Here is a 25927-nt window from a genome sequence, read left to right on the forward strand (position 1 = left end):
GGCTCCTAATTGCCACTGCTAGATAAAATACAAAAGTTGTTTTTTTTTTGTTGAAGAAATACAAAAGTTGTTAGTTTAGGTTTATCCTATATTACCCACCCTCTTATTAGAAGGTATGCATGTTTAGACCTTTGTTAAGAAAAGGAAATGCTAACCTTACTTGAATTGCTACCCTTCACATCCACAAATACCTTTGTTAGGTTTCATATAACTACTTGTTTGGCTTTAGAATCGCCAAACTAAACTTTTTCCCCGGAGGAGTTTAATTTAAACAAGTATTTATTACTTTTCTTTTTGTTGCAAAAGGTATTTATAACTTAAATATTGATCTTCCTATCTTTTTCGAAAACTTGTGAACATCAAGACAATAACTAGTTTGCAAACTTACACCCTTCACACGTGACGTGATGCTCGATTGATTTTGGGTCGTAATTTGTGGCACCTTTGTATCCCAACACTCTTCCTGTGTAAAGTGTGAATACAATGAAATAAATAGTAGTCTATATGTGTAAGAGGAAGTTTCCAAATTTTGAATTGGGTGGTTTGAATTGGATGGAAGGGTTTCCAATTTGCTTAAAGGCGGTTTTGCAAATTGGCACCAATTATTAATGGCGGTTTTTGCAATTGGTTTCTCAATTTTGGTGTTTCCAAAATTTGGTTACAAATTCCTACTTCCTACTATGGGTCGGTGGCTATAATGTATAAATAGGGGTTTGAGTATTTGTATTCAACACACCAACACAACCAACAAACAACTCAATAACAACTCTTTAGAGAGAGCTAGAGAGAGAGAGCAAGTGAGAGAGATTTTGTTCATAGTTTTGAGCGGTGTTGAATTTCTCGGTCGTCGAAGATTTAGTATAGAAGGTTATTACTATACGGTACCATCTTGGGACGAACTTGCGGGTTGTGTTAGTCTTCTTCATCTATCCTTCAATAAAGATTTCTTGTTCGCCCGAGGACGTAGGCTTTAGGCCGAACCTCGTTAATTTCTGTTTGCATATTTAGATTTCGGCTTAGCTTTTCGATTAATCTTCATAATCGGATCAATTTCTAGGATAGGTTCGATAGCTCCCGCGACTTTTAATTATAACAATTGGTATCAGAGCTTGTCCAAAGAGAAAGTTGAAGCAAAAGAACGAAGACTACAAGGAGAAACAAGAGATGCAAGAGGCGGTATATGTGTCAGAAGAGGCAGACGAATGTTTCTCGGTGACAGAGGTGTCTAAGAAGATCTTCGATAAGTGGATGCTTGATTCAGGGGCGTCACACCATATGTGTCCAAATAGGGAGTGGTTTACTACCTATAGGAGTATAGATGGTTTACTACTTGAAGGGTACTGTTGATACGGGTTTGTGCTTTGGTGGAGACACATGTCAAGTAAGCGGTTATGTTGACTCGGATTATGCTGGCGATCTAGATAGAAGACGATCTACTACTAATTATGTATTTAGGGTACATGGTGCTCCAGTTAGTTGGCGATCGATGTTATAATCTACAGTTGCGTTATCTACTACGAAGGCCGAGTATATGGCTATGGCCGAGGGTGTGAAGGAAGCATTGTGGTTGTGGGGTCTTCTGGATGATCTAGGGGTTAAGCAGGAGTGCGTAGATGTATGATGTGATAGTCAAAGTGCGATCCACTTGGCGAAGAATCAGGTCCATCATGCTCGTACTAAGCATATCGATGTCAGCTATCACTTTGTACGAGATGTCATAGAGGAAGGTGATGTTTCTCTCATGAAGGTACACACAGATGAGAATCCCGCGGACATGTTGACTAAAGTGGTGACGTGTAGCAAGTTTCAGCATTGCTTGGAATTGCTACAAATCGGCTCGTGTTAAGTTGTCCGAAAGGGCGTAATGGCGACAAGGTAATCTTTATGTGAAGGGTTGGTAGAACTACGGTAGGCTTGATCCTGTAAAAGGGTACGTAGGCAACCATGGTCATATGGTGCAGTCGGATGAAGTTACAAGAAGCAAATATATCTTACAAGGAGTATCCTGGTGTTCGTCCAAAATTTGAAGTTTATCAAATTGCGTACGAGGTGGAGAATTGTAAGAGGAAGTTTCCAAATTTTGAATTGGGCGGTTTGAATTGGATGGATGGGTTTCCAATTTGCTTAAAGGCGGTTTTGCAAATTGGCACCAATTATTAATGGCGGTTTTTGCAATTGGTTTCTCAATTTTGGTGTTTCCAAAATTTGGTTACAAATTCCTACTTCCTATTATGGGTCGGTGGCTATAATGTATAAATAGGGGTTTGAGTATTTGTATTCAACACACCAACACAACCAACAAACAACTCAATAACAACTCTTTAGAGAGAGCTAGAGAGAGAGAGCAAGTGAGAGAGATTTTGTTCATAGTTTTGAGCGGTGTTGAATTTCTCGGTCGTCGAAGATTTAGTATAGAAGGTTATTACTATACGGTACCATCTTGGGACGAACTTGCGGGTTGTGCTAGTCGTCTTCATCTATCCTTCAATAAAGATTTTTTGTTCGCCCGAGGACGTAGGCTTTAGGCCGAACCTCGTTAATTTCTGTTTGCATATTTAGATTTTGGCTTAGCTTTTCGATTAATCTTCATAATCGGATCAATTTCTAGGATAGGTTCGATAGCTTCCGCGACTTTTAATTATAACAATATGTATACCCATATCTAATTCACATTCAATAAATTTTTATATGTCGATCTAATAGAAGTTTATTATAACTATCAAAAGTTCTATTCGTCCTTGTTCCAACCCTCCAATTCTATCCATCACCCCATTTCAGCTCTCCTCAAACCCTCCGCCTGATATTCCGATGTCGCGCTTAAACATATTTTCACTCCATTTGTTTTACATTCAAATGGTACGTCTTCACATCAGAATAGAGGGGTAGGAAGGGACCAAAGTGACATATCGTCACATATGACAAATAAATAGATAAATAGAATTTCTCTTATAACCAACCATAAATCCATATCCACCCAAATAAAACAAAACACCTTTCAACAGGGGGAAAAAAACACCCACACACACAAAGGGCACAAAGAAAGATAAGGAAAATTTAAATGTCACAAACATCCATTCTTCATTGGAATATTAGTTGGTGGTGAAAACAAGCAAGTGGAGTACATTTTGCATGAAATAAACCGCTTCCTTCCCCACGGGGTCCCACTACTTCTTATTCCCATGATCACTGCCACCCAATTAAACGTGCTCGTACTTTAACGGTTATGGATTAAACAACTAATTCTAATTACCTAATTTACCCTCATTTAACTCCCAAAATCCTTAGTCATACACATAGGGGTAATTTGGGAATAGAAAGAGTAAATCCCTCTTTTAAAACCTAAAAACGTTTTACCGCCATAATTCTGTCTTAACCTAGTAATTTATTCGGTGTATCAAAATTATGATAGTATAACACAATCGATATTTGTGGGTCCCACGCACCGTCTTCATATCTAACCGTAAAAAGAAACTATTTGAGAATTGAAATCAGAATCCAACGGTTGCCATCGCTTAATTCGTTTACGTTGTATTCGTACTAGACGTAGAACATCAGAAGTTTGATTTAAGAGTTTGTCTATAATTAGGTTTCCTTTACTGTCCCCACTTTCTCTCTCTATAAAATTTCAATCCGCGCGGACCACGAAGCCACGAACCCGACAGTTTTCTCTCTCTACTTAAACACTAGTAACAGAGATTTCCCATCTTCCATTAAAGTTAATCACTTTTACTAATCTCTCTCTTCTCTCTCTTCTCTCTCTTCTCTCTTTCCTCAGAACGTGATCATATTTTAGCACATACTTCCCATCTTCTCTCTCTACCCTGTTCTGAACAAAGTAAAATTAACTTGATTCCGCCATGGATACTTTTTTGTAGCTTTATTTTTAGAAACCCATCTTTCCATAAAAGTTATCCGCCATGAATGCTTCTCTAATACTGTAATCTTCTTCTTCTGATGAAAACCCATTGTCAGTTTCTCGAAATAGAAGTTTTTCTCTCTCTCTCTCTCTAGATGACTAAAAACGCTTCAATAACTACTACTACTACTACCCAAGACCCACAAACCACCATGGCTTACTTGGAAGCATTCAAGAGGCTTAAACGTTTAAAACCCATTGAACCTACTTTAGGGATCCTTGGGTTATTCTTTTTGACTTTATTTTGCTTTTTGTTTGGATTCTTTTACTTGGATTATAGAGTTATAGTTAAAGGATTTAGATTTCATGGCCAACCTCAGAAATTTCTATTATTGGGGGGATCTAATAATGAATCAAGTAGTGAAAAAGTTGGATTTCTTGATGGTGAAAAGGGTAGTAGAGAATGTGATTTGTTTGATGGTGAATGGGTTTGGGATGAAACTTATCCTTTGTATCAGTCAAAAGATTGCAAGCTTTTGGATGAAGGGTTTAGGTGTACTGAAAATGGAAGACCAGATGATTTTTACACCAAATGGAGATGGCAACCCCAAAATTGCAACTTGCCCAGGTTTTAATCTTCCTAGATTCCTTCTTTAAACTTGTTTATGTTCTATTTAGATCCTAATTGTTCATTGTGTAGTTCAAAATTTCCTGTTTTTATGGTGTGAGTTTCCCCTAAATTTGCCAAATTATATGTTGTGACATACTATTAATTGTTGATTAGTTAGAGTTCTTTGTGTGTTTAATTTGATAATTGAATAGAAATCCTCAAAACAAACCTTCAATTCTGACTTAAAAGCTCAAAAGTTTAGTTTTGTGCTTAACCTTCCTCATATTATGGAATTTGGGGGTTACTTTAGTTCAAAACAGCTTTGATTACCCTAGACTATTCATATTTTTTTCATCTTCATATTTGTGTTGGCTTCTCATTCTATTCTAGAAACTTGGCACAAAACATGGAATATTAATTTGTGCTAAATCCCTATTATCTATTTAAGTTTGGGTTTTCGCCTCTTCAACCTTTTGAATGCATAAATTTCGTTTTTGGGTTGAATTTAGCGGCGCTTGGTTCGGGTTTAACTCTTCAAGTTGGATTGCTAGCTATTTGTGATGGATGGATGAATGCTCATTGTTTACAATTTTTGAACCAATTGATATCTAGTTTGTCATTTCTGCTTTCCGGCTTCATTTTACCGAATATCATAAACTAACTTCCTTTGATTATGCTATTCTTGTTTTCATGTAAAAGATTTGATGCAAAGACAATGTTAGAAAAGCTTCGGAACAAACGACTAGCATTTGTTGGAGATTCAATTGGTAGAAATCAATGGGAGTCACTTCTCTGCATGCTTTCATCAGTAATCCCAGACAAGAATTCAATTTACGAAGTGAACGGGAGCCCAATAACAAAACATAATGGGTTCTTGGTATTCATGTTTAGGGATTATAATTGCACAATTGAATACTATAGAGCGCCATTTCTAGTTATTCAGGGCCGAGCACCTTCTGGCTCCCCTAAGGAAGTGAAAACTACACTGAGATTGGATCGGCTGGATTGGACTTCTTGGCAATGGAGGGATGCAGATATACTAATTTTTAACACTGGACACTGGTGGAACTATGAGAAAACGATAAGAGGGTAATGAGTCTACCTTAATTTGTCGGTTTATTTATTACTTATTTGTTTTTCATTTTATGCATTTGATACCTGGGTGTAGTTAGTAAAATAGTTTTACACAAGCACAAGGAAATTATATAGCTTTTAGGCTTCGTTTGATTTCAAGCTTGAACTTTTGCTTTATTCACAAACGAGAAATGTTCAAACCATTTTTTGCCTAACACATGTGAACCTAAGGATACTTTGTCTGTGTATAATTGCAATATTCCACGGGATGTCAAACTGTAGCCTTCAAAATTTTGTGGGTGTTCTTTCGGGATAATGAACTAGGAAAGGGTGGATCCAACTGCTATACCTTTAGACCCAGACATCACCCAAGTTTTGTATTACATGGTTCGATATTTAGTTTGTATACAAAAGAAATATAGAAACTTCAAGTTGAATAGCTTAGAAAGAGGGTTTTCAATGAATAACTTAGATGTAACCACGACTTTAAATTCTTTAGCATAGGTAAAATCTACAAATTGATCTTTTTTTGTTTTCTTCCTTTTGATTGATTAGGGGTTGTTATTTCCAAGAAGGTGAGGAAATAAAGATGAATATGACTGTACCGGAAGCATATCAGCGATCGCTTGAGACCTTGGTTGATTGGATAGGTCGTGAAGTGAATATGACGAAGACCCAGGTCTTCTTTCGCACTTATGCACCTGTGCATTTCAGGTTTGTAAAAATTCTCTTTCTTCATCTATTTTTCGATTGTCAGATTTGGTTCTTTTCAATGTGATCTTTGTCAGTTGATCACTTTAGAAAGCAAGTTTTTCCCTCCAAAAGCCTAATCAGATGTAGTCTGAGTTTGGGATTTCCATTTTTGTAATGGATAGAAGCTGCTTATTTCCGAATCTTATTATGCTAAAAAGCGAAGTTAGGAGTACTTCAGAAAATATCACAACTATACTAAACTGAGTCTTGAAATCCAACAGAGATTACATAAATCCCTAGTAACTGTTCACTAATAAGCTACATTATACAGAGGCGGGGATTGGAAGACCGGAGGAAGTTGTCACTTAGAAAAAGTACCAGCAATAGGGTTGCCATTGTTGCCATCTCAAACATGGCCTGAACTTCACATATTCAACAAGGTACTCTCAAATTACTCGAACAAGACTCGATTATCTTCCTTGGATATTTTGAACGTTACCCAGATGACATCTCGGAGAAAAGACGGCCATTCATCTTTGTACTATTCGCGTGCCGGCCGTGCCCCTCTTCACAGACAGGACTGTAGCCATTGGTGCTTGCCTGGAGTTCCTGATACATGGAACGAGATTCTTTATGCACTCTTCCTAAGAAATTACGCAGCCAGAACACAGCATTCAACCAAGCGTCATTCACAGGTATGATTTCTAATTCTCATGTCGAAATGAACTACCAATATGTAGTAAAATGAAATCCATGTTCCAAAATTAATCCGTGTTATATTTTCATACACAGACAGCTCATTGAGGATAATACAAGCTTTTTCTCACAGTAATTGTCACAACCTCCGGATATGAAGAGAAATGAGAGAATGTGTTAATTTTTGCAGAGATTGTGACAGACCCGAGTTTTTACTAGTAGATGATTGCAGTTCGATTCATGGAAAGCCCGATTTTGAGGGCAATTGATTGGTCTGGTTCTTGGCGAAGAACCGGGTGGGTATAAATACACATCGTGATTCTAATTAGTGTCATGAGGACTATAAATTATTCTGAGTGAAAGTTATACAAGTAGAATACATATATTCCCTTGTTTATTTGTAATTTGTATAGATTAGATTGGAAGATATTGGAGTTCTTTTTGTATGGTTTTTTGAAGACCATCTTGGTCCTCAACTTGGGAGAGAGAGACTTGTAAATTTACACATTATTTTTAAACAAGTTGACATTTCAATTTCTTCCCCTTTGAAGTAAGAAAGTAGTTCTTTAAGATACATAACAGTCAAATTGAGGCTAATGAGAACCCAGTAATTTCAGTTTTCATATAGTTTAAGATCACTTTCTTTAATCTTCATCCAACTGCCACCTTTGAGCCATATTTAGCTAGTAAGATTTTTAGGGCTCCAAAAGATGGAGAAATCATACATCAAAAGAATCGTCGAAATGGTTATCGGTCCTATTACACTGCCACAAAGCACGCTGAGGAATAAGATCGGAGCGGAAAGTTTTATAGAAGAAATTAAAAGTCGGGCGATCTCTTGTTATGTTTGCTTAAATTACATGGGATAAATCTTGGTGGCAAACTGCGACCGCCGAGACTTGATTCCAGTGTCAAACCACTGCACCAAAGGGTGATAGACAACCTTGTTGTATAATTGTTGTAGTAGGAATATATTAATGGTTCTTTAAGATAAATGACAATTTCGAAAACAAAATCCATATAGAAACAAACTCACAAATTCAAAAGAAGCTCACATACATTCTACTGTTTCCCTTTCAAATTATCAAAACCAAATATCAAAAATCTCTTACAGAACAAAATTGAATCAAAGAAATAACAACAACAAAAGCTGTATTCTCAAGTTTTTAAAATTTATCTGGATTTTCTCAGATAACCCTTCTTCTCCATCTCTTTCTTCTCCTAACAAAGTTCATGATGGGTGAAGGAACCCTAAAACCATTAACACATTTATGCAATTCCTTTCTCTTTAACCCCAAAATAACCATCAAAGCACAAGAACAAAACCCAAACATCCAACCTTTAACCCCTCTCTTCCAATCTTTCTCTATAATTCCCAACAAAATCAACCCTAGAATCCCAAACCCTAAATCACCCAAACTCTCAAATTCTTTCCAGAAAATCAATAACAAAATCGAACCACAAACACCCAAAACTAGCTTCAAAAACCCTAAATTGTTTTTCCTTTTACTGTTCCACCCATCAAACCCTCCTCCCCGTCCTCCAAATCTATTCCAAGAACCACCACCATTTCCACTCCCACCAAGCCCTTCTTTAATAATCAAATTCAGTGGTTCTGGAAAGAAATTAAGTTTAGAAGCGATTAAAAGAGCAGATTCAATTGCTGATTTTCCCGATCTTCTCCAGCCAATACGTTTTCGCTGCTTTCTGGCAGCGACGATCAAACGAGATGTTGATCTTAATTTCCACGGAAATGGGGTTGAAGAGGAAATGTGGTTGGATAGAGATATTGGTTTGATTTCAAAGGGAAGATGAGTGTTGAAGAAGAAAGTTTGAGATTTTAGGGCTAACATCTGCTGCATCATCATCTTTGAATCTTTTAGAGAGAGAAAGAGAGGGAGAGAGAAGAAAAAGAAAAGGGACCGTTGTGTGGGAAATTAGTCCGGGCTGGGTTTCCACGGGGCGGATCGGTCGGGCTATAAAATTTAGGGATTATATTGGGTGGATTGGGCCCAGACAATTCTAAAAAAGAAGTTTTAGAGGCGACCCCTCTAAGTGTTAAAGGTGTGTCCCTCAAGCAAGTTTGAGTGGGAGTTTCAGAAAGGAGGAGGCGTCTTTAGCCCTTAGGAGGGCAAGTTTGTGAGGGAAGGAGACGTCTTTAGCCCTCATGAGGGGCTCAAATTTTGAGCGGGAGTTTGCGAGGGAAGGAAACGTCTTTAGCCCTTATAAGGGGCGCAAATCTGAGTGGGAGTTTGTGAAGGAAGGAGACGTCTTTAGCCCTTATAAGAGTTAAGCTTTTAACCAACCACGACCACAAATGAGGAAAAAAACATCAAACATTGCCGATTTCAACATAAAATGACGAAGAGTGAAGATACTTGATTCAAATAACCACAACAATTTGAAACAAGTTCCACATTCATGTCTTTCAACATCGCAATAAAAAGCAAATTCAAAATCCAGACAAACGTATCTAACAACATCACTTTGGAGTAGGACAACAATTTAAAGCATACGTGAACAAATACGGTAACGTAGCGTTATTATTGAACATCAAAATAGCCCATCAGAAAGAAGCCCAGTTACACCAAGTGCTTGTTGATCGTGAGGCCTAACGTCTCAACGTGTGGACCCTCAACTCTGTCTATTTCTTTTCCTTCTTTCATGAATACAAATGTTGGTATCGCTTTTAACTTAAATTCTCCGGCAACTGTCTGCAAATACATCCATACACTATTTTAATTAGCTTTAGAAGTTCAAAAATCAAAGAACGGATAATAGTCGTGAAATGGTTTACATAGAGATAGCACTATAGGTTATGATTAGGGTTTTACTTTACCCGCATAGAATCGTAGCTCAATTTTAAAACACGAGAAAGACATAACTTAGGATTTAACATTGATCATACCTCCAAATTTTCGACGTCGACCTTGAGGAACATGACACTAGGAAGCTTCTTGACCATCTCGGCCACTATTGGAGAAATTATCCGACATGGCCCACACCAATAAGCCGTAAAAATAATGACAACCTGCATACGATAATTAGATCAAATATTACTAATTACATCCCCTGTCTAATGTATGTCTCAACAAATTGTCTTGGACAGTTGACTCTTCATTCAGTCATATGTATGTCTGACTCAAATAGGCATAGATGATCAGTCCATGTCAAATTTCATGCTATGACAAAATTTCAGACGAATCAGACACACAAATCAGATAAAAAGAAGATAGTATAAGAACGATAAACCCGACGACTCTATGGAACGATGAAATTAACGTTAAAAGCAAAATGAAAGAGGTGGGGTTAGAGTTGTACTAGTTGCTTGCTCTCAATGCCCTTTTGTTGGTGTTCGTTCCAAACCTCTATACTGTGGCAATCGATAATTTGTCCCTCAACGGCTGCCATCTCTCTTTCTCTGAAATTATCGAATAGAATTCCAAACAAAAAACCTGCAATTTCAGGTGATACCTATGCAGTCCTTTTAAATTGATTAAAATACCACTGCTAAGATGCAATTACATGTAGTCCTCCTCACGATTTAAAAAAAAAATGTATAATATTAGTCCATGATTTATCGAAAGAGATTATGAACATTCTTTTTTTTGCCCAAAAACATTTGGATAACTGTGAAAGAACGAAACAAGAGAAAATATGAAAATATTATCTTTACCTATAAAAGAAATAAAATACCACCAACCTCCAACTACTATTATTAGTACCATGTCCACCACTACTAGAATGTGACACCGACTTTTAAAAAAAAAAATATTGTTTGAAGATGTTTAGGTTAGATATAATCATTCAAGTAAAGTTAACCCTCATATCTGAAAAACTTAAAGTGTAAATTTGGCGATCCCTCTTTGACTGATACAAATACTTTTGGTGAATAAGTTACAAATTCGTAATAATATAAAAGCCCGGTTGGAGGGCTGTGAGTTAACAAATGATCGGTTTAGCCCAAGCCGCCGACTAGGGGTGGCAATGGGTACCCGTTTACCCGAGAACCGAACCGACCCCGAGTCTTAATGGGTAGGTACTGGGTATAGGTTTTAGATCCATTAAGGAAATCGGGTCTTAAATGGGTATACCCGAAAGGACCCGACTAGGAGGCGGGTCCTTATCGGGTATATCCGCCGGGTACCCGACGGGTAATGGGTACCCGAGATAATACGAAAAAATACCCTAGATTATATAGTATTCTTGTACGTCAGGGTTTTTCTCACCAAGTTACCAACTCACCAAGTTATGAAATTTCTCAAATCCTCTTTTCCTTGGTTGAAAACTAATTTATAAAACACAAAAGTGAGCGAGTTAATCTAACATAAAGGTTCATTTCTTCTTTCTTGATTCCCCTAATCTCTAATCTCTTATACTCATCAACTATTGTACCCGAGATATTTGCTTATTTAAGGATCTATGTCGTTTATGATATTTCTTTTCACTAGATTCATGCAAATTCTTCTACTTTAAGAAATATTTGATATACTTTTGTGGATACCCAATGGGTACCCGATACCCGATGGGTACCCGAGAATTTTAAAGGTTCCGGTTCTGGATCCTTTGATTGAGGTACCGGTACCGGAACCGTCAAGAACCGAAACCGTTACGATTTATAGGTTCCGGTTCTGGATAGTTAAATACCCGAACCGGAACCGACCCGTTGACACCCCTACCGCCGACCCTCGCTTTTCACATATGTGAGCCCTCCTTTTGTGATTTATCTTTTTCGGATGTACGTACGTACTTTTTTGAAAATGTCATTTAGTGATTGTGTCACATTATTAGTCAATTTCTTCCCCACGAGACATGTGCATGCCATTAGTCAAAAAAAAACCCTTTCTGCCCTTACCAGCTCAACTACCCCATTTTTTTCAAGATACCTGTAAACGATAAACTTTATAATTGACATGAACTCCTACGTTTTCTTAACCAGAGGCGGCAGTGAGCCAGCGACTGCCCTACATACCCTTGGATGTAAATATAATCAACTTGCACAATTACCATTTACGATAAAAATCAATTTGATCCAATTGGATAGTCTAATGTCTAAAGAAAATTTTCGGTCCATACACACACCATATTTTTCATTTTATATACGTAATGTTTCTTGGGCCAATCTATTATATAAAACAGGATGTTGAGTGCTGACTGGGACAAACCAAAGACAAAACAAAGACAAACTAAAGATAAATCTAGCCGTCCGTTATCCCATGATAAATCTTGACCCTCTATTTATTTAAGATTAACAAAACAAATAATACGTGCATAGCTCTTATTTATTGTTGACTGGGACAAACATTGGGATAAATCCAACCGTCCGTCGCAGATCAACACTAATATTAACCTTTAGATCCTTCCAATTGTGATTCACGTTAAAAAGTCATTAATTTGGCCGTTACAAACTAAATTTCTTCCTATTTAATCAACCTCTCACATTTTCTATTTAATCTAATTAAGTGATTTTCAGTTACAAACTAAATGATGGGAGTTTTAGTTAAAAATCTTATGGAGGGAAGTTGGACAACAATCTATATAATACATTTGCTTGATTTCATCTTCACCTCCATCTTCATATGTAATTTATACAGTTTCTCTTTCTAAATTTTTAGCATATTTGTCTCTATTTTAATTTCGTTTGGAATAACACTAATTTGAAGTTGATTCGAAATCGATGGAGGGAAGTTGGACAACAATCTATATAATACATTTGCTTGGTTTGGAATAACACTAATTTGAAGTTGATTCAAAATCGATCATAGAATATTTTTCTAATTTTTTTTAATTGCCACTGACTAATGTGGACCTAATTTGATGTTGGTTCAGCCTAGAGATTTGAATTAAAATGCAAGTATTAATGTTTGTGTTTCTTTCTTCATCAAAGTTGTTTCAAGGTTTGTGAATCTGATAGTACAATTTCTTCATTGATTTGAAGATGGTTCAGCCTCGCAGAATTTGTTTTAAGGTGTCTATACTCATTCTATTTATAGTCCAATGTTTATGTTTCTTTTGTGTTCAATGTTTTTGTTTCTCATATTCAATATTTGTTTATAAACCAGAAAATATGGCGTAAAGATGTGAAAGAGGCAAATCAGTTGATTTTCGTTCTGCATTCCTACCGAACCATGGTAACTACAATTTCACAATATATTTGTTTTTCGAGTTGCTACCGGTTAATGTGGACCTGATCTTAACATTTTTTGATTAATTTGATGTTGGTTCATCCTAGAGAGTTGAATTCAAGGTGCAAGTATTAATTGTATTCAGAGCCCAATGTCTGTGTTTCTTTCTTCATCAAAGTTGTTTCAAGGTTAATTTGTGAATCTCATAGTACAATTTCTTGGTTGATTTGAAGATGGTTCAACTTGCAAAATTCATTTTATTCTATTTATAGTCCAATGTTTATGTTTCTTTTGTGTTCAATGTTTTTGTTTCTCATATCAAATATTTGTTTATAAACCAGAAAATATGGCATAAAGATGTGAAAGAGGAAACTCAGTTGATTTTTGTTCTACATTTCTACCAAACCATGGTAACTACAAGTTCACAATTTATTTGTCTTCATGTTAGCTATTATATTGGTAAATTTTGATATAGGTTTTTTTAACTTTCTTCACTTTAATTGTGCTAAAAAATATTGGGTTCTTTTAGCCTTATTTGGAAAAACATAGAACAAAGAATGCAAAGCAACAAAACAAAAATAATATCACCAGGGAACCCATAATATAGAACTGGCAAAAGGAATCACAAATCCGGTAAGTTTGTCATTTAGATGAGCTTTGCTTCGTGTGCATATTGATATCTCTGTATATATGTAACACTTATAACTATTGATATATTAAAATGTTGATTTGTGTGGTGCGGGTAGGATGTCTAGGTATCCTACTGAGCTGACCTTCGGGTTATCTCATTCATATTTGTTGTTGTTCAGTTGCAGGTATTGGTGACCCGGAGTGACATAGTTTACTTCGACGGTTCACATTATGTAAGATTGTAATTTCTATTATATTTTCAACATAATCACAACGTTAATATTATATATGTATCATCTAGAATATTTAGGATCGTTCTCTCACTCGTTTGCGATTGTACACATGTAAATAGTATGCACATTATCACTTTTTATTTGATGCTATTGTTATTTAGAAGTTTGTGAGATATGTATGAATGTTTGACAGGTTTTTCCAGGTTTGATATGTTCAAGTTATAGAGGAGACTCTGTCCAAATTCAGTCTCTTCTGTGAACTATTCATAAACATGAATGCAAGTTGTTTTCTCTTTATGAAAACTATTTTGGGTTACATATTTTCCGAGCATATTTTCAAAAGGTTTAAACTATATTTGATTTTCCGCTGTGTTTGTTCTTGATTTGTAACCCGTGATGAGAGTTTTGGCTTGGGTTTATATTGGAAACTGGTTTGAGTTAGTATTAGACCGAGTTTCTTTTATAAACTGCCGGGCAAACCGTGATTCGGAACACGGGGCGTCACATCTGCTATCTTTATAACGACACAACCTTTCTTCTTTTCTTCATCATGTCCATAATTTTATCTCTCTAAACTAAATAACTATAAAATGACTTCATCTTTTTTCTCATACTTTTTCTTTCTACCAACCTTTTTATCTCTACAAACTAAACAACTACAAAATGACTTCACCTTTAGGTTCTATCTCCCCCTCATTAAGTTTGTTAATTGCCACAAATTTTAAGTATATTTGTTAAGCCATTTACACTAACACTACATCAATTAATTTCTTAAGCCATTTACACTAACACACTTAAAGTGCTTAATTCAATGTCGACGAGTGTTTCTGGTGAGGGCATGTGAGGTCTGAGCAAACAACCAATCAAGCATATATATCTAGATACCGTTTTTTACATTTCGTAATTATTGTTTTTTGTTCAATTCATTAGTCTAATTCAAATTTTGAGAATAAAACATTATATATAACTTTAGTTTCTTAGATTCATAATTTTATTCAACAAAAGCATTCGTGTCGTAGGCACGGGTCATATCTAGTCTATTTAAAAGTTACAACTTTCCGCTAAATTCTAGTTTTCTATCTCTCTGTCTTCATTTACACATGCCTTTTAATCGACTTTGCTTTATTATTTTGATAGACATAAAGCTTTACTCCAGTGGGTAGAACTCACAAAATGGGTAAGATTTCTTAGTTTAATTTCCTTTCAGTTGAACTAAATAATTTTCGTAAAATTGTGTCTTGTTGTGGCTATCCAACTCAAAATCAATTGGCAATGAGTGGAGAGGACCTATACTTTATATTCTTGGTTGCTAGTTACCCATTCTCCCATGTGAGACTATTCTCACACGCTCCTTCACGTGTGGCGTTCTTTGAGCCTAACACGTGTTTTTTTTTTTTACGGGTGACGTGGAGCACGTGTGGCTTTTAAGCCTATCACGTGTGGGGCCTAGCTCTAATACCATGTTAAGTTTGTGGCCATCCAATTCAAAACCAATTGGTAATGAGTGGAGAGGACCTATACTTTATATTCTTGGTTGCTAGTTACCCATTCTCCCATGTGGGACTATTCTCACAAATACACCATGAAACTATGATATACTTTACATATTTAGTGGTGAGAGAAACGTGCTCCATTCTCTAAGATTCGAATCGACGAGGACCACTAATGGACTTTAATTATCTTTGTCTCTCATTTTTCTCTCTAAATTAATGCAGTTGTCATGGTACCAAACTTACCCATTATTTTTGCGACAAAATTTTGAAATAAATTAAATCCATCATGTGGAAACAAAATTCTTTAAAATGTCAGATTATCCTTTATCATCAACTAAGTAAAACACCAATTTTGAAATCTAATAAATATACGTATTTCAAAACTTGTAACGAGATATATAGACACGAAATTTAAAACGATCAATGGAAAGGGTCACTGTGGCCATAGCAAAACCAGAAAATAAATGCTTAGTACAAGCAATGAGCCCACATCTAGTTGATATTTCGCCTTTCTTTGTGTCTGTCTAGTTTGGCCCTTTCTCATTGAAGTTTTTTGTCAGATTTCTCCTCCTTTCCCATCATACCGTCTGAATCAGAAACTTTCTGAGTCTGAAAGCTGAAACATTTCAGAGCTTTTTATCTCAATGATTGTCTGTACCTATCACTCATTAAATGAGGCCCATATCTCAATAAAATTCTCTGATTTTGGACCACTTTGTATCATGGGCCTTTTCCCCCATTACTCATAGCCCGATACTAATTAAACTTCCATTTAGAGACGAGAAATGATAGAGAACAAGAAAATCCTGACATATTCTAGACATACATCCTATGTGGCTTGCCGTGATTCGTTGTCTAGTGAATCACACCAAGCCACATAAGATGTATGTCTGGATTTTCTTGTTCTCTATCATTTTTCTTTAGAGACATATACAAACTTACGTGTGTGGTACTGGCAGTTGGATTTTAAGATAATCGCTCATATTGATCTCAAAATGTAGACTTTTCATTCGATTTGACCCACTTTGAGTTTGATTAGGACAACCGACATGAAGTAACTCTCTTTGGAGTTTATAACAATGTTATGCTATATGACCATGTCTTGATTGAACATGGAAGTGCCATTCGCGCCTATCAGTGTGCTACATGGTCGGTAAGTTGTGACAAAAAATAACCTTTATATTACTGTGACGAAATTATAAAAACCAATTAAGCAAAAAAATGGGGTGAGTTCAAATGATAGTTTCTTGTCGACTCAAAAAAAAAGTTCCCAATCTTTAGGTTTCTATATCAACATCACCACTGCTCACTCAAGAGAATTAACATTTTCGAGTGAGCACTTGGATAAATTTTTGGGTGGATCTATTCGTGCTTAATTCAAATTGCTCTTGACACACCCTCACTCATAGCGCCTCGACTGAGCCTAATCTAAACTTGAACCAAAGAAAACCTAACCCAAGCCAGTGCCAATCCCAAGAGCAAAACTAGCTGTCTAGCTTCAAAGAAATTTGTACGAACTATTCATTACCAGAAGATCAAGGTCATTTTGGTTAGGAACAAGCCCTTGCACAGATCATGTGTGAAGCTAATAAGAAGAAAAAGTACACCAATTTTCAATGTTTCTAACATCTTTTTTTTCCCTTTTCAAACCCAAATGCATAAAGAAAACTCCTGCCATGATAAGTATAGCAGTGATAAGAGCTTGAATATTATCTCATCTTTTCTCTCTTCCAAGGTTTCTTTCCCCGTCCTGATCGAGTCCAAACTAGGGTCAGGGCTTAATGTATATGGTTTAATCATTACTTATAAATAGTTAGATATTTTGTATATACGAGACATATGATCTATTTTAAAAATGCATTTAAGGATGATATCCCAGATACATAAATGTGTTAATCAACAATAAGTTTGCCAGCAATACGGCCCTGAATTTTGGGGGGCCCTAGGCGAACGTATCGACGGAGACCCCTATACTTTAAGTCGAAAAGTATAAAATTTGACCTTTTTTTTATAAAATTTATAGTTGTTAAAATTATACATGAAACAAATATTACTTGAATACCGCTCTTCTTGCATTTTTTAATGCAAAATCACTAATCACATTTGTGTAGTCAATATTCTCAACTAATTCATGTTCAATAGATAACAAAGCTAATCCGTTTACTCTTTCTTGAGACACGGTAGATCGCAAGTAAGACTTGATTAACTTCAACTTTGAAAAACTTCTCTCTGTAGCCACAATAACCGGAATGGTCATCACATCTTCATGTCTCATGAATTATCAATGTCTTGTAACGACTAGGTAGATCGTAGTCGATTTCTCAAAAAAAAAATAACCGGAATGGTCAAAAGAATTCTATAAGCGTTCTACGCATTCGGACACCCTTCCATCAATTTGGGTAAGCTTTGTTATTTGGAATTTACATTTTTACTTTTAGTGACTACTTTTAAAGGAAAAAATTATCTAAAAAGTAATGAAAATTGTGGGAGTCGAACACTTGACCTTAGGTTTACTTACCATCTACTCTACAAACTTTACTATACAAACAAACTTGATACTTATATGCATAAATAATACATATAATAATATTATCTACATATATATAATGCTTTATAAATTTGGGCCCCCTTAAATTTAGGGGCCCCTGGGTCGCCTAGGCCCAGGGCCGGTCCTGTTTGCCAGACTTGTACAATATTTAGAATCTTACGCTAATTACACAAACAACTATTGAATATTGGGAAATTGGCCAAAACTCTCCAAAAAATTAGATTTTGGTTAAAAAGAGTCAGTTATTTTTTTTGTCTTCAGCTTCCTGAGTATTTTTTTTTTAATTTGCAACACCTGGCGACAGCTTTGCAACGCCTTACGACAGCTTCACAACGCCTTGCGACAATTTTGCAACGTCTTGTGACAGCTTTGCAACACTTTGCGACAACTTTATAATCACTTTGCAACAATTTTGGAGCTCCTTCCAACGCCTTGCGACATTTTTGCAAAAAATATCGGATTTTTAACCAAACAAAACACAAATATTTGAATTTTTAACAGAAATGTAAAAAATTTAGGTTTTTCACCAAAAAAAGTATAACTTATATTTTTAACTAAAAGAAAATTAAAATTGAGTATTCGACTTAATTTTCTATTGATTATTTACAGCAATTTGAAGCAATAAAAAGTCATATATATCGCAAAGTTACCAAAACAACACTATTTGAGTGGCCTTGGAGCATTTCCAATGCAATACTTAAGAAACTTTTTTGAAAATTCCACGTGTTATGTGTGAAAAGTGGATCTCCAAATTGTCTTTACTACTTGACCATAAAGAGAAGACAAGGTGAATTGGTGATAATGAAATCATTTTGTTATTTTGGAAGTTGATTTTTGTTGTGGCGGGTTGTGTCGTATGCATGGGTCAAACCTTCTTTTAGATCCGCAGGTTTTTGGCAGGTATATGAGTGGGTTGCATTTCTAAGATCTTGATGGTATGATGTAGAAACGCAGCGGAATTAAAAGAGATGAATAATTAAATAAGAACTATGAAAATAAAGATCAAATAACTCTAAATAATAAACTTGATTAAAACTTCAATGGGGTTTTTCTCTCAATCTGCGAATAATAGACAAACTAGATATCCTTTTATAGGATTCTGGACCTTCCTAAATAGACTTGAATTAGACTTTCCTAAATAATTAAAATACTGCAACTGCCTAAATAACTAGACTCAAATCTGGACCTTTCCAATTATTGAAATATTAGAATAGCATAATTACCTAAACCTAATTTATCTAATAATTATACTAAATAAGGACTTCCTAAATCTACTCTCCCTGGCCGGTTGGTCCATGACCGGGTTCGGTCATGGAAAAAGTCTCCACGCCGGGTGCCCCTGCATCAGCACCCCCTTTCTTCAAGAGGTTCGTCCCGAACCGTTTGTGAAGAGAATGTAGTTCCTCCGATCCATCCTCAATTGGCAATAACGTCACCATCCTCTTCTTCCATGAAAACTCATAAACATTCAAACGACCACGGTAAGTGGCATCAACATCAGATTGCCATGGCCGTCCTAATATGATGTGGCATAAATCCATATCGGTGACATCACAATTAACTGTAGACAAATAAGAAGAACCAATAGAAAGATTAATAGTACACATGCGATCAACCCGAGTAGTAGTACCCGATTGAATCCAAGCGGTTTTATACGGGTTTGACTTAATCATTGTAGGAATACCCAAGAAATTAACAAGTTTTGTAGAAATTAAATTTTCTACACAACCATTGTCAATTACTATAGTACACACTTTATTCAGTACTGTTCCCCGTGTAACGAACAAATTTTTTCGTTGAGATAAATTCCTTATGAACGGTGTGAAAAGAACTCTCCTAGTGAGTAACATAACCCGGTCACCGTTGTCCGAAATAGTGTTAATTCGTTCCAATTGATCTTCATCCGAATCGGAATCTGATTTTTTTTCGACAATATTAGCTTTACCGCGAGAGGGGCAAGCATTAGAATAGTGGCCTGTTTCAAAGCAACGATAACACTTAACTGGTGGAGGTTTTTTATAAGGATTATCTGACAGTGATTTAGAACCGTCCTCCGCCTGTTTGGTTTGATCTAATTCATCCGGTAGAGTTCGAACTGCTTGACTTCTCGTACTGTGTCATCGAAAAATAGAACGTTAATCTGATTCAAAAGATACACTAATACATTCAGAAACCGACGTAAAAGATCTTAAATTAACCAAATCCTTAATATCATTCCGAAGTCCGTCCTTGAATTTCTCTACTTTCATTGATTTTGAATCTGGGAGATTAAGTCTTGTAATTAGTCTTTGGAATTCTGAAGCATATTCCTCCACTGAACGTCTTCCTTGGCGGCAACGTAAATAATCAACACATAATTGGTTCTCATAATCCGGAGGGAGGAAACGGGAGAACATTAATGGTTTCAATTCTAACCATGAAGAAATAGGAGGTAGGTGTAATAAACGACGATTTTCAGATTCTTGTTTCCACCAAGTAAGAGCAGTTTTGGATAAATAACCAGTTACACAACGTACCTGTTCAGGACCTTCAACTTGCATGACATCAAAAAAAATCTCGAGTCTAGAGACGTAATCCAAAAAATCTGTTTCGGTTTGTTGATGATGGTGTCCGAGATCGGTTGTAGGGGATTGAAAGACAATCGGTTGCCGTTGGGTTTGGGTGGGTGTACGGTGGAATGGTGTGTTTATTTCTCGGGTTTGGGTAGGGTTTAGGTTGGTCTCACGGTTTCGGGATATCGGCTGGTATGGGTCTCGGTTAAGTGGAGGTTGGTGAGGATCGGTTTGGAGGTGATACGGTGAGGCTGGTTCGGTAACTTGGGGTCGAGTGGTGTTAGGGAGTTCTCGGAGTTGATAGGGCTGGTTAGGTGGTATTGTGTCGCGAGTTTGGGGGTAATGGTGGTTGTCGGGTTGTTGGTTTGGGAGGAAGGGATGTGGTTGGTAAAGAGGATTGGTGTCGGTTCGGGTAAACGGGTATTGGGTGTGAGGGTCGAGAAACAATGGGAAAGGACGTGAGGGACCGATAGGTTGGGTTTGTTGCCCACTGTTGGTGTGTTGGTTGTTGGTTGGGATTCGTTGTTCGTGTGATGGTGAGTAGTGATGATGTTCGGTTAGGAGGTATGGTTCGGTTTGTGATCGGTTTTGGTTTATGGTGGAAGTTGGGAAGGAGAACGATGATGGTTGTGGGGTGTTGGGGTTGGTTGAGATGAAGGGTGGAGGTGTAATTGGGCAAGGATTGCTAACGGTGTGACCGAAAAGGGGTATGTTGGTGTCGTGAGGGGAGCTTATAGGTCACTACAAAAAACAAGGTCATTAGGGACGGCCAAAAACCGTCCCAAAAATGAAAAATCCGTCCCTAGTAGAGTATTGGGGACGGTTTCTATCCGTCCCAGAAAGTGGCGTCCCAAATAGTTTTAGGGACAGTTATAGCGACAGATAACGTCTGTCCCCAATACTGATTTTGGGACGATCAGCAACTGTCCCTATAGAAACGATTTTTAGGGACAGTAACTAACTGTCCCTGAAAGTTTGGCAAAAATTCTCTTGCACGCATTTGGGACAATTGATATCTGTCCCTAAAATTGGCAGGAATTTCTCTTGCTTGTTTTGGGACAGTTAATAGGCGTCCCTAAAAATTTGGGGGGAATTTTTTCTCTTTCGCCAAGGACAATTAATTGCCGTCCGTACAGATTCGTCTGGAATTTTATATCGCTTACATTTGAGAAAGCTATGAGCTATCTTTGAAAGTATTACAGGAATTTCATTTGAGGCAGATATTTTCAAATAAAAATTGTCTGGAATCAAATAAATTTGATATTTCCACTTAAAACGAGTTCAAACATCGATAACCAAAATATCTTATTTGTAGTTATTGTCAACCTTTACGAACTAGAGTATTTAACAAATATTAACAAAAGAACATCTGAGATGTAAGTTAATAAACCGGTCGGACATAGCAAATCGTATTTGTTACCAACCAAAAACTTGGACACTATCATTTGCATATCTATCGATCTCATTGAACCACTTCTTGACATGATTGAAACTATCCATGGCAGTAACATCGTAGACAATCTGCAAAATTTCAAGTATCACTGTATCAGTTTGTGTCATAATAAAAATTGAAAACAAAAATATAATGCAAATAAAAAGTCATGTGAACTTATACCCCAGCAAAGAACAGAAGGACAAAATTTGATGCATCTATACTTATGCACAAAACAATTTCCTATAAGAGGCAAAAACAATAAATAAATTTGTACCAATTAAATAGCTGCTTTGTGGATATTGTCACTGTGTGTCATCCACTAGTGATTAATTAATTATTGAACTCTCCATTATTGTGTAAATAATTATTTAACTGATAGAAAACCTTCTTGTTAACTAAAATCAAATTAAACAAGTATTATACTACAACTAGTGTGTTAATCTTAAGAATACTAAATTAACATATAAGAAAAACTAAATTAAATAACTATTATATTTATGCTAGCTGAACTTGTCCTGGAATTTATCAATATTTTCCCTTGAACTTGGACAAATTATGAATTTTAATTCCATAAACGAGATTAGTAACTTAGTACTAGCAGAAAGAGAACACAAACATGCTAAACTATCGAATATTTATGATCATAAAGTCGGGGGCGCTGTGCTACTCCAATTTAGTGTTTGTTTATCTCGACTAGTGTGGTGTTCCGTTATAAGAGATTAGGCACCTTTTTTCACGTCTTACGCGTGTGACTTGTGAGGTCCTGACAAAATTGGATACTATAATGAAAAGTCTACAAGGCTGGTCAACTCGCAATCTTACAACACTAGTCTATAAGGCTACGACGCAAAAGCAGCTGCAGCAGAATAAAGGTGAACGAACACCCTTCATCTTGGGCAGAATAAGGATCAAGTACCATCATCTAATATACCTATTACATGACAAGGAAACAGAATAAGGATCAAGATACCATGGAGAGAAGGTTACCTCATATTAATCGATGACCTTGGATCGTTACGAGAACTTTAATATCACCCATTCATAAACTCCCAATGTATTATCTTGAAAAATGAGAAGAAGATGAAAAAGAATAACGAACCTATTTGAAGAATAAGAAGAAGAGGAAAGATAACTAACCTGGATGATCGAAGATCCCCCCAGCAAAACGCTAAAAGAAACTCAATACAAACCCTAGAATGTGCTGCACCAGGAAAGAGGAAGATGAACAGTAAGAAAACAACCATTTCCAAAACTACATCATTAAGTTTACAACAACGGCTACAACTTAAATATTCACGTCTTTATATAATTAACTTCAAAACTATAATCAAATTAAGATGCCTTTTGTCCCCTTGTAGAACAAGCTTCTGTAAGCTCGTAAGCCTTAAGCATACTACGGGAAAGGACTAAAATTTCCAGAAAATGATCTTATATAATTGTGATAGTGAATTGTGAGCAGTTCATTCCTTTGGGAGACATTTTCCGATTAGAACAAGCAAATTAACATTATGAGAAAAAGTTTCTACAAAAAACAGAAGAAACTGTAGTCGGGATGTCAAGTTATCCTCAACTCGAGACACCAAGTTATACAGAACTTGAGGCATCAACTTTTACTGGTTCCTGGAATATAAAGTTTCATACATAATTCATATCCATAACTCTATTCACAACTCATTTCATAAACAAAGAACAAGTAGAAATCAATTCATAAGATTGAGAAGGAAAAACAAAAAGATAAGAAGAAGAATAAGAAAAATAAAAGAGAAGAAAAAGAGGACAAACAAGGTGGTGAAGAAGATGATTATTTTAAATCATCTCCCCCATGCTGATTGATTTGGAATCTGGAATACATTTTGTTATTAATTACATGAAGTACCCAATTCAAAGTACTGTAATATAAAACTAACATAAGCAATAAGCATATAAAAAAGAAGGGGTTTCAAATCTAAGGTCTGATATAGGAAAAACACAGAAAAAAGCTGCATAAAAATCATAGAAAGCCTGAACTATTGTTACATATTTCCATTGAAGCCTTCTGCTTATAATTTTGTATCTATAGTGGACAACTGAAACACAGAACTCGTATACGACAATTTAACACCTTCGGAACAGTTCTCACTTCTCAATTCAAAAGAATGAGTTGTTTTACGAACTGTCATTCGGTTTTGTCACAAGAAATTACTTGTAATATACATGAAATTGCCGAGCGATAAAGTTTAGACTAATTACATATTTCTAGAAGGGCATATGACCTATAAGAACTATTTGACCTATAATTTGAGAACTATTCTGATCTATAATTTAGATCAAACCTTAAATCATTCTTCTCGGTGCTGATTCGGTTATGAACTCTCAATTGCTTAATTTGAAGAAGAACAACAACAAACCTGGTCGTTGTTTTGCTAGACAAATCCCGACTGTGGAACAATCGGTTGTAACTCTGAAATAGAAAAGATTTGCTGCAAACCAGAATTGAGATTTCATGTTATAAACTCGAATTAATGGATTAATTTGAAGAAGAAGAAGAAGTGGAATAACCAAACCCGGTGGTGAGGAGATGCCAACAGAGCTAGAAAACCCTAGAAGAAGAAGATGAACAAATTACAGAAGCCATTAGTACGATTGTAGAGGAAGAATAACGAAGGAAATCGTGTTGTAGAGGAAGATAGAGACGGATATCGTGTTTTCATGGGAAACTCTAGCTAGAACTAGAGTAGAAATCGTGCCCCAACTCTTGCGGACGAAAAAAGAGGACAGAGAAACCAAGGGGGGAAAAAAAGGAGTGTTTGCGCCAATTTTTGGCCAAAATTTTGGCCACTTTTGGAGCGAAAGTTACTTTTTGTCCCTGAAATTATTTATTCGTCCCTATTGTAATATTAGTGGGGACAGATATTAAAATTTGGTCCCTATTTTGAAAATAGTAGGGACATACGGCAAATTGGCTGTCCCTATTGACCGTTTTTTTTGTAGTGGGTGACGGGTTTGTAGTGCGGGAAGAGGGTTGATTGATACACATACCTTTGAGTTGCTTGGAAAGATTGTTGATGGAATCGGTGAGTTGATCGAAACGTTGATCGATTCGTTCGAATTTTTCTGTTGTTTCCTTCTTGTACTCCTTGAAACCTTCTTCCAACTTTCTACCTGCAGATAGCCCTTCTTTAATGTTGTCCCATTCAGATAGAAAGGTTGGTGTTTTCTCCTTAGTTAGTGTAGCCGAGCTAGTAGTATTAACCATGATGATAAAAGTGATGAAGACCGGAAAGAGGTAAAAAAAAAATTTATGGCTCTAGATACCACTTGATGTAGAAACGCAGCGGAATTAAAAGAGATGAATAATTAAATAAGAACTATGAAAATAAAGATCAAACAACTCTAAATAATAAACTTGATTAAAACTTCAATGGGGTTTTTCTCTCAATCTGCGAATAATAGACAAACTAGATATCCTTTTATAGGATTCTGGACCTTCCTAGATAGACTTGAATTAGACTTTCCTAAATAATTAAAATATTGCAACTGCCTAAATAACTAGACTCAAATCTGGACCTTTCCAATTATTGAAATATTAGAATAGCATAATTACCTAAACCTAATTTATCTAATAATTATACTAAATAAGGACTTCCTAAATCTACTCTCCCTGGCCGGTTGGTCCATGACCGGGTTCGGTCATGGAAAAAGTCTCCACGCCGGGTGCCCCTGCATCATGGTATTTCTGTGAAGGTATCAAAAAGTACAAAAATAGTGGCAAATGGGTCTTTGCGATTACTTGCATTCGTTTCTTAAATTCTCATGATTTGGATGGGTTAAAGACTTCGCGAGAGTTCTTTATTTTCAAGGTCTTTATATGACTTGTAGGTACGTTTCTCATAACTTCATTTGTGTCAACCACATTATCAATGTGGTCCATCAGCTTTTGATACAGTGGTTGGACACCCCTATTGAGATATGGAAGATATATTGGATATGGTGACTACTAATA

General features: G+C 36.2%; 2 protein-coding genes and 1 long non-coding RNA gene across 4 annotated transcripts; 1 reads left to right on the forward strand and 2 right to left on the reverse strand.

The window, feature by feature from the left end:
• The first annotated feature begins 2664 nt into the window (after positions 1 to 2664).
• Positions 2665 to 7463, forward strand: LOC147570088 (protein trichome birefringence-like 11). Of its 2 annotated transcripts, XM_086656666.1 has the most exons (6): positions 2665 to 3519; positions 3570 to 4484; positions 5166 to 5555; positions 6096 to 6254; positions 6565 to 6928; positions 7026 to 7463. In XM_086656666.1, exons 2-6 carry the CDS (start codon positions 4012 to 4014, stop codon positions 7035 to 7037), a joined length of 1398 nt encoding a protein of 465 aa, XP_086512792.1. In that variant the 5' UTR covers positions 2665 to 3519; positions 3570 to 4011; the 3' UTR covers positions 7038 to 7463. The 2 variants fall into 2 exon arrangements, with proteins under 2 accessions (XP_086512792.1, XP_086512791.1); XM_086656665.1 differs by having other exon boundaries at positions 3281 to 4484.
• A 1784-nt stretch (positions 7464 to 9247) lies between these two features.
• Positions 9248 to 10578, reverse strand: LOC147570089 (thioredoxin H-type 1-like). Its single transcript, XM_086656667.1, has 3 exons — positions 10251 to 10578; positions 9838 to 9960; positions 9248 to 9643 (listed from the first exon to the last, which is right to left on the reverse strand). The coding sequence occupies exons 1-3, from the start codon at positions 10338 to 10340 to the stop codon at positions 9512 to 9514; spliced, it is 345 nt and encodes a 114-aa protein (XP_086512793.1). The 5' UTR covers positions 10341 to 10578; the 3' UTR covers positions 9248 to 9511.
• Positions 10579 to 21755: 11177 nt separating this feature from the next.
• LOC147570090 (uncharacterized) lies at positions 21756 to 24679 on the reverse strand. The gene is made up of 5 exons (XR_015238967.1): positions 24489 to 24679; positions 24333 to 24404; positions 23083 to 23146; positions 22933 to 23006; positions 21756 to 22031 (listed from the first exon to the last, which is right to left on the reverse strand). It is a non-coding gene; the product is annotated as an uncharacterized LOC147570090 (long non-coding RNA).
• Between the last annotated feature and the right edge of the window lie 1248 nt (positions 24680 to 25927).

Source organism: Eschscholzia californica, unplaced genomic scaffold (genome assembly GCF_041429995.1).
Source record: "Eschscholzia californica isolate CP2 unplaced genomic scaffold, dmEscCali1.0.p SCAF_1, whole genome shotgun sequence".
Classification (NCBI taxonomy): domain Eukaryota; kingdom Viridiplantae; phylum Streptophyta; class Magnoliopsida; order Ranunculales; family Papaveraceae; genus Eschscholzia; species Eschscholzia californica.

Coding starts and splice junctions, on each gene's coding strand:
- LOC147570088 (XM_086656666.1), top strand. CDS start 4,012: ATGACTAAAAACGCTTCAATAACTACTACTACTACTACCCAAGACCCA. Junction 5,556..6,095: donor TATGAGAAAACGATAAGAGG/GTAATGAGTCTA, acceptor TTGATTGATTAG/GGGTTGTTATTTCCAAGAAG. Junction 6,255..6,564: donor TATGCACCTGTGCATTTCAG/GTTTGTAAAAAT, acceptor TACATTATACAG/AGGCGGGGATTGGAAGACCG.
- LOC147570089 (XM_086656667.1), bottom strand. CDS start 10,340: ATGGCAGCCGTTGAGGGACAAATTATCGATTGCCACAGTATAGAGGTT. Junction 9,961..10,250: donor GCATTGAGAGCAAGCAACTA/GTACAACTCTAA, acceptor TATCGTATGCAG/GTTGTCATTATTTTTACGGC. Junction 9,644..9,837: donor TCGACGTCGAAAATTTGGAG/GTATGATCAATG, acceptor ATGTATTTGCAG/ACAGTTGCCGGAGAATTTAA.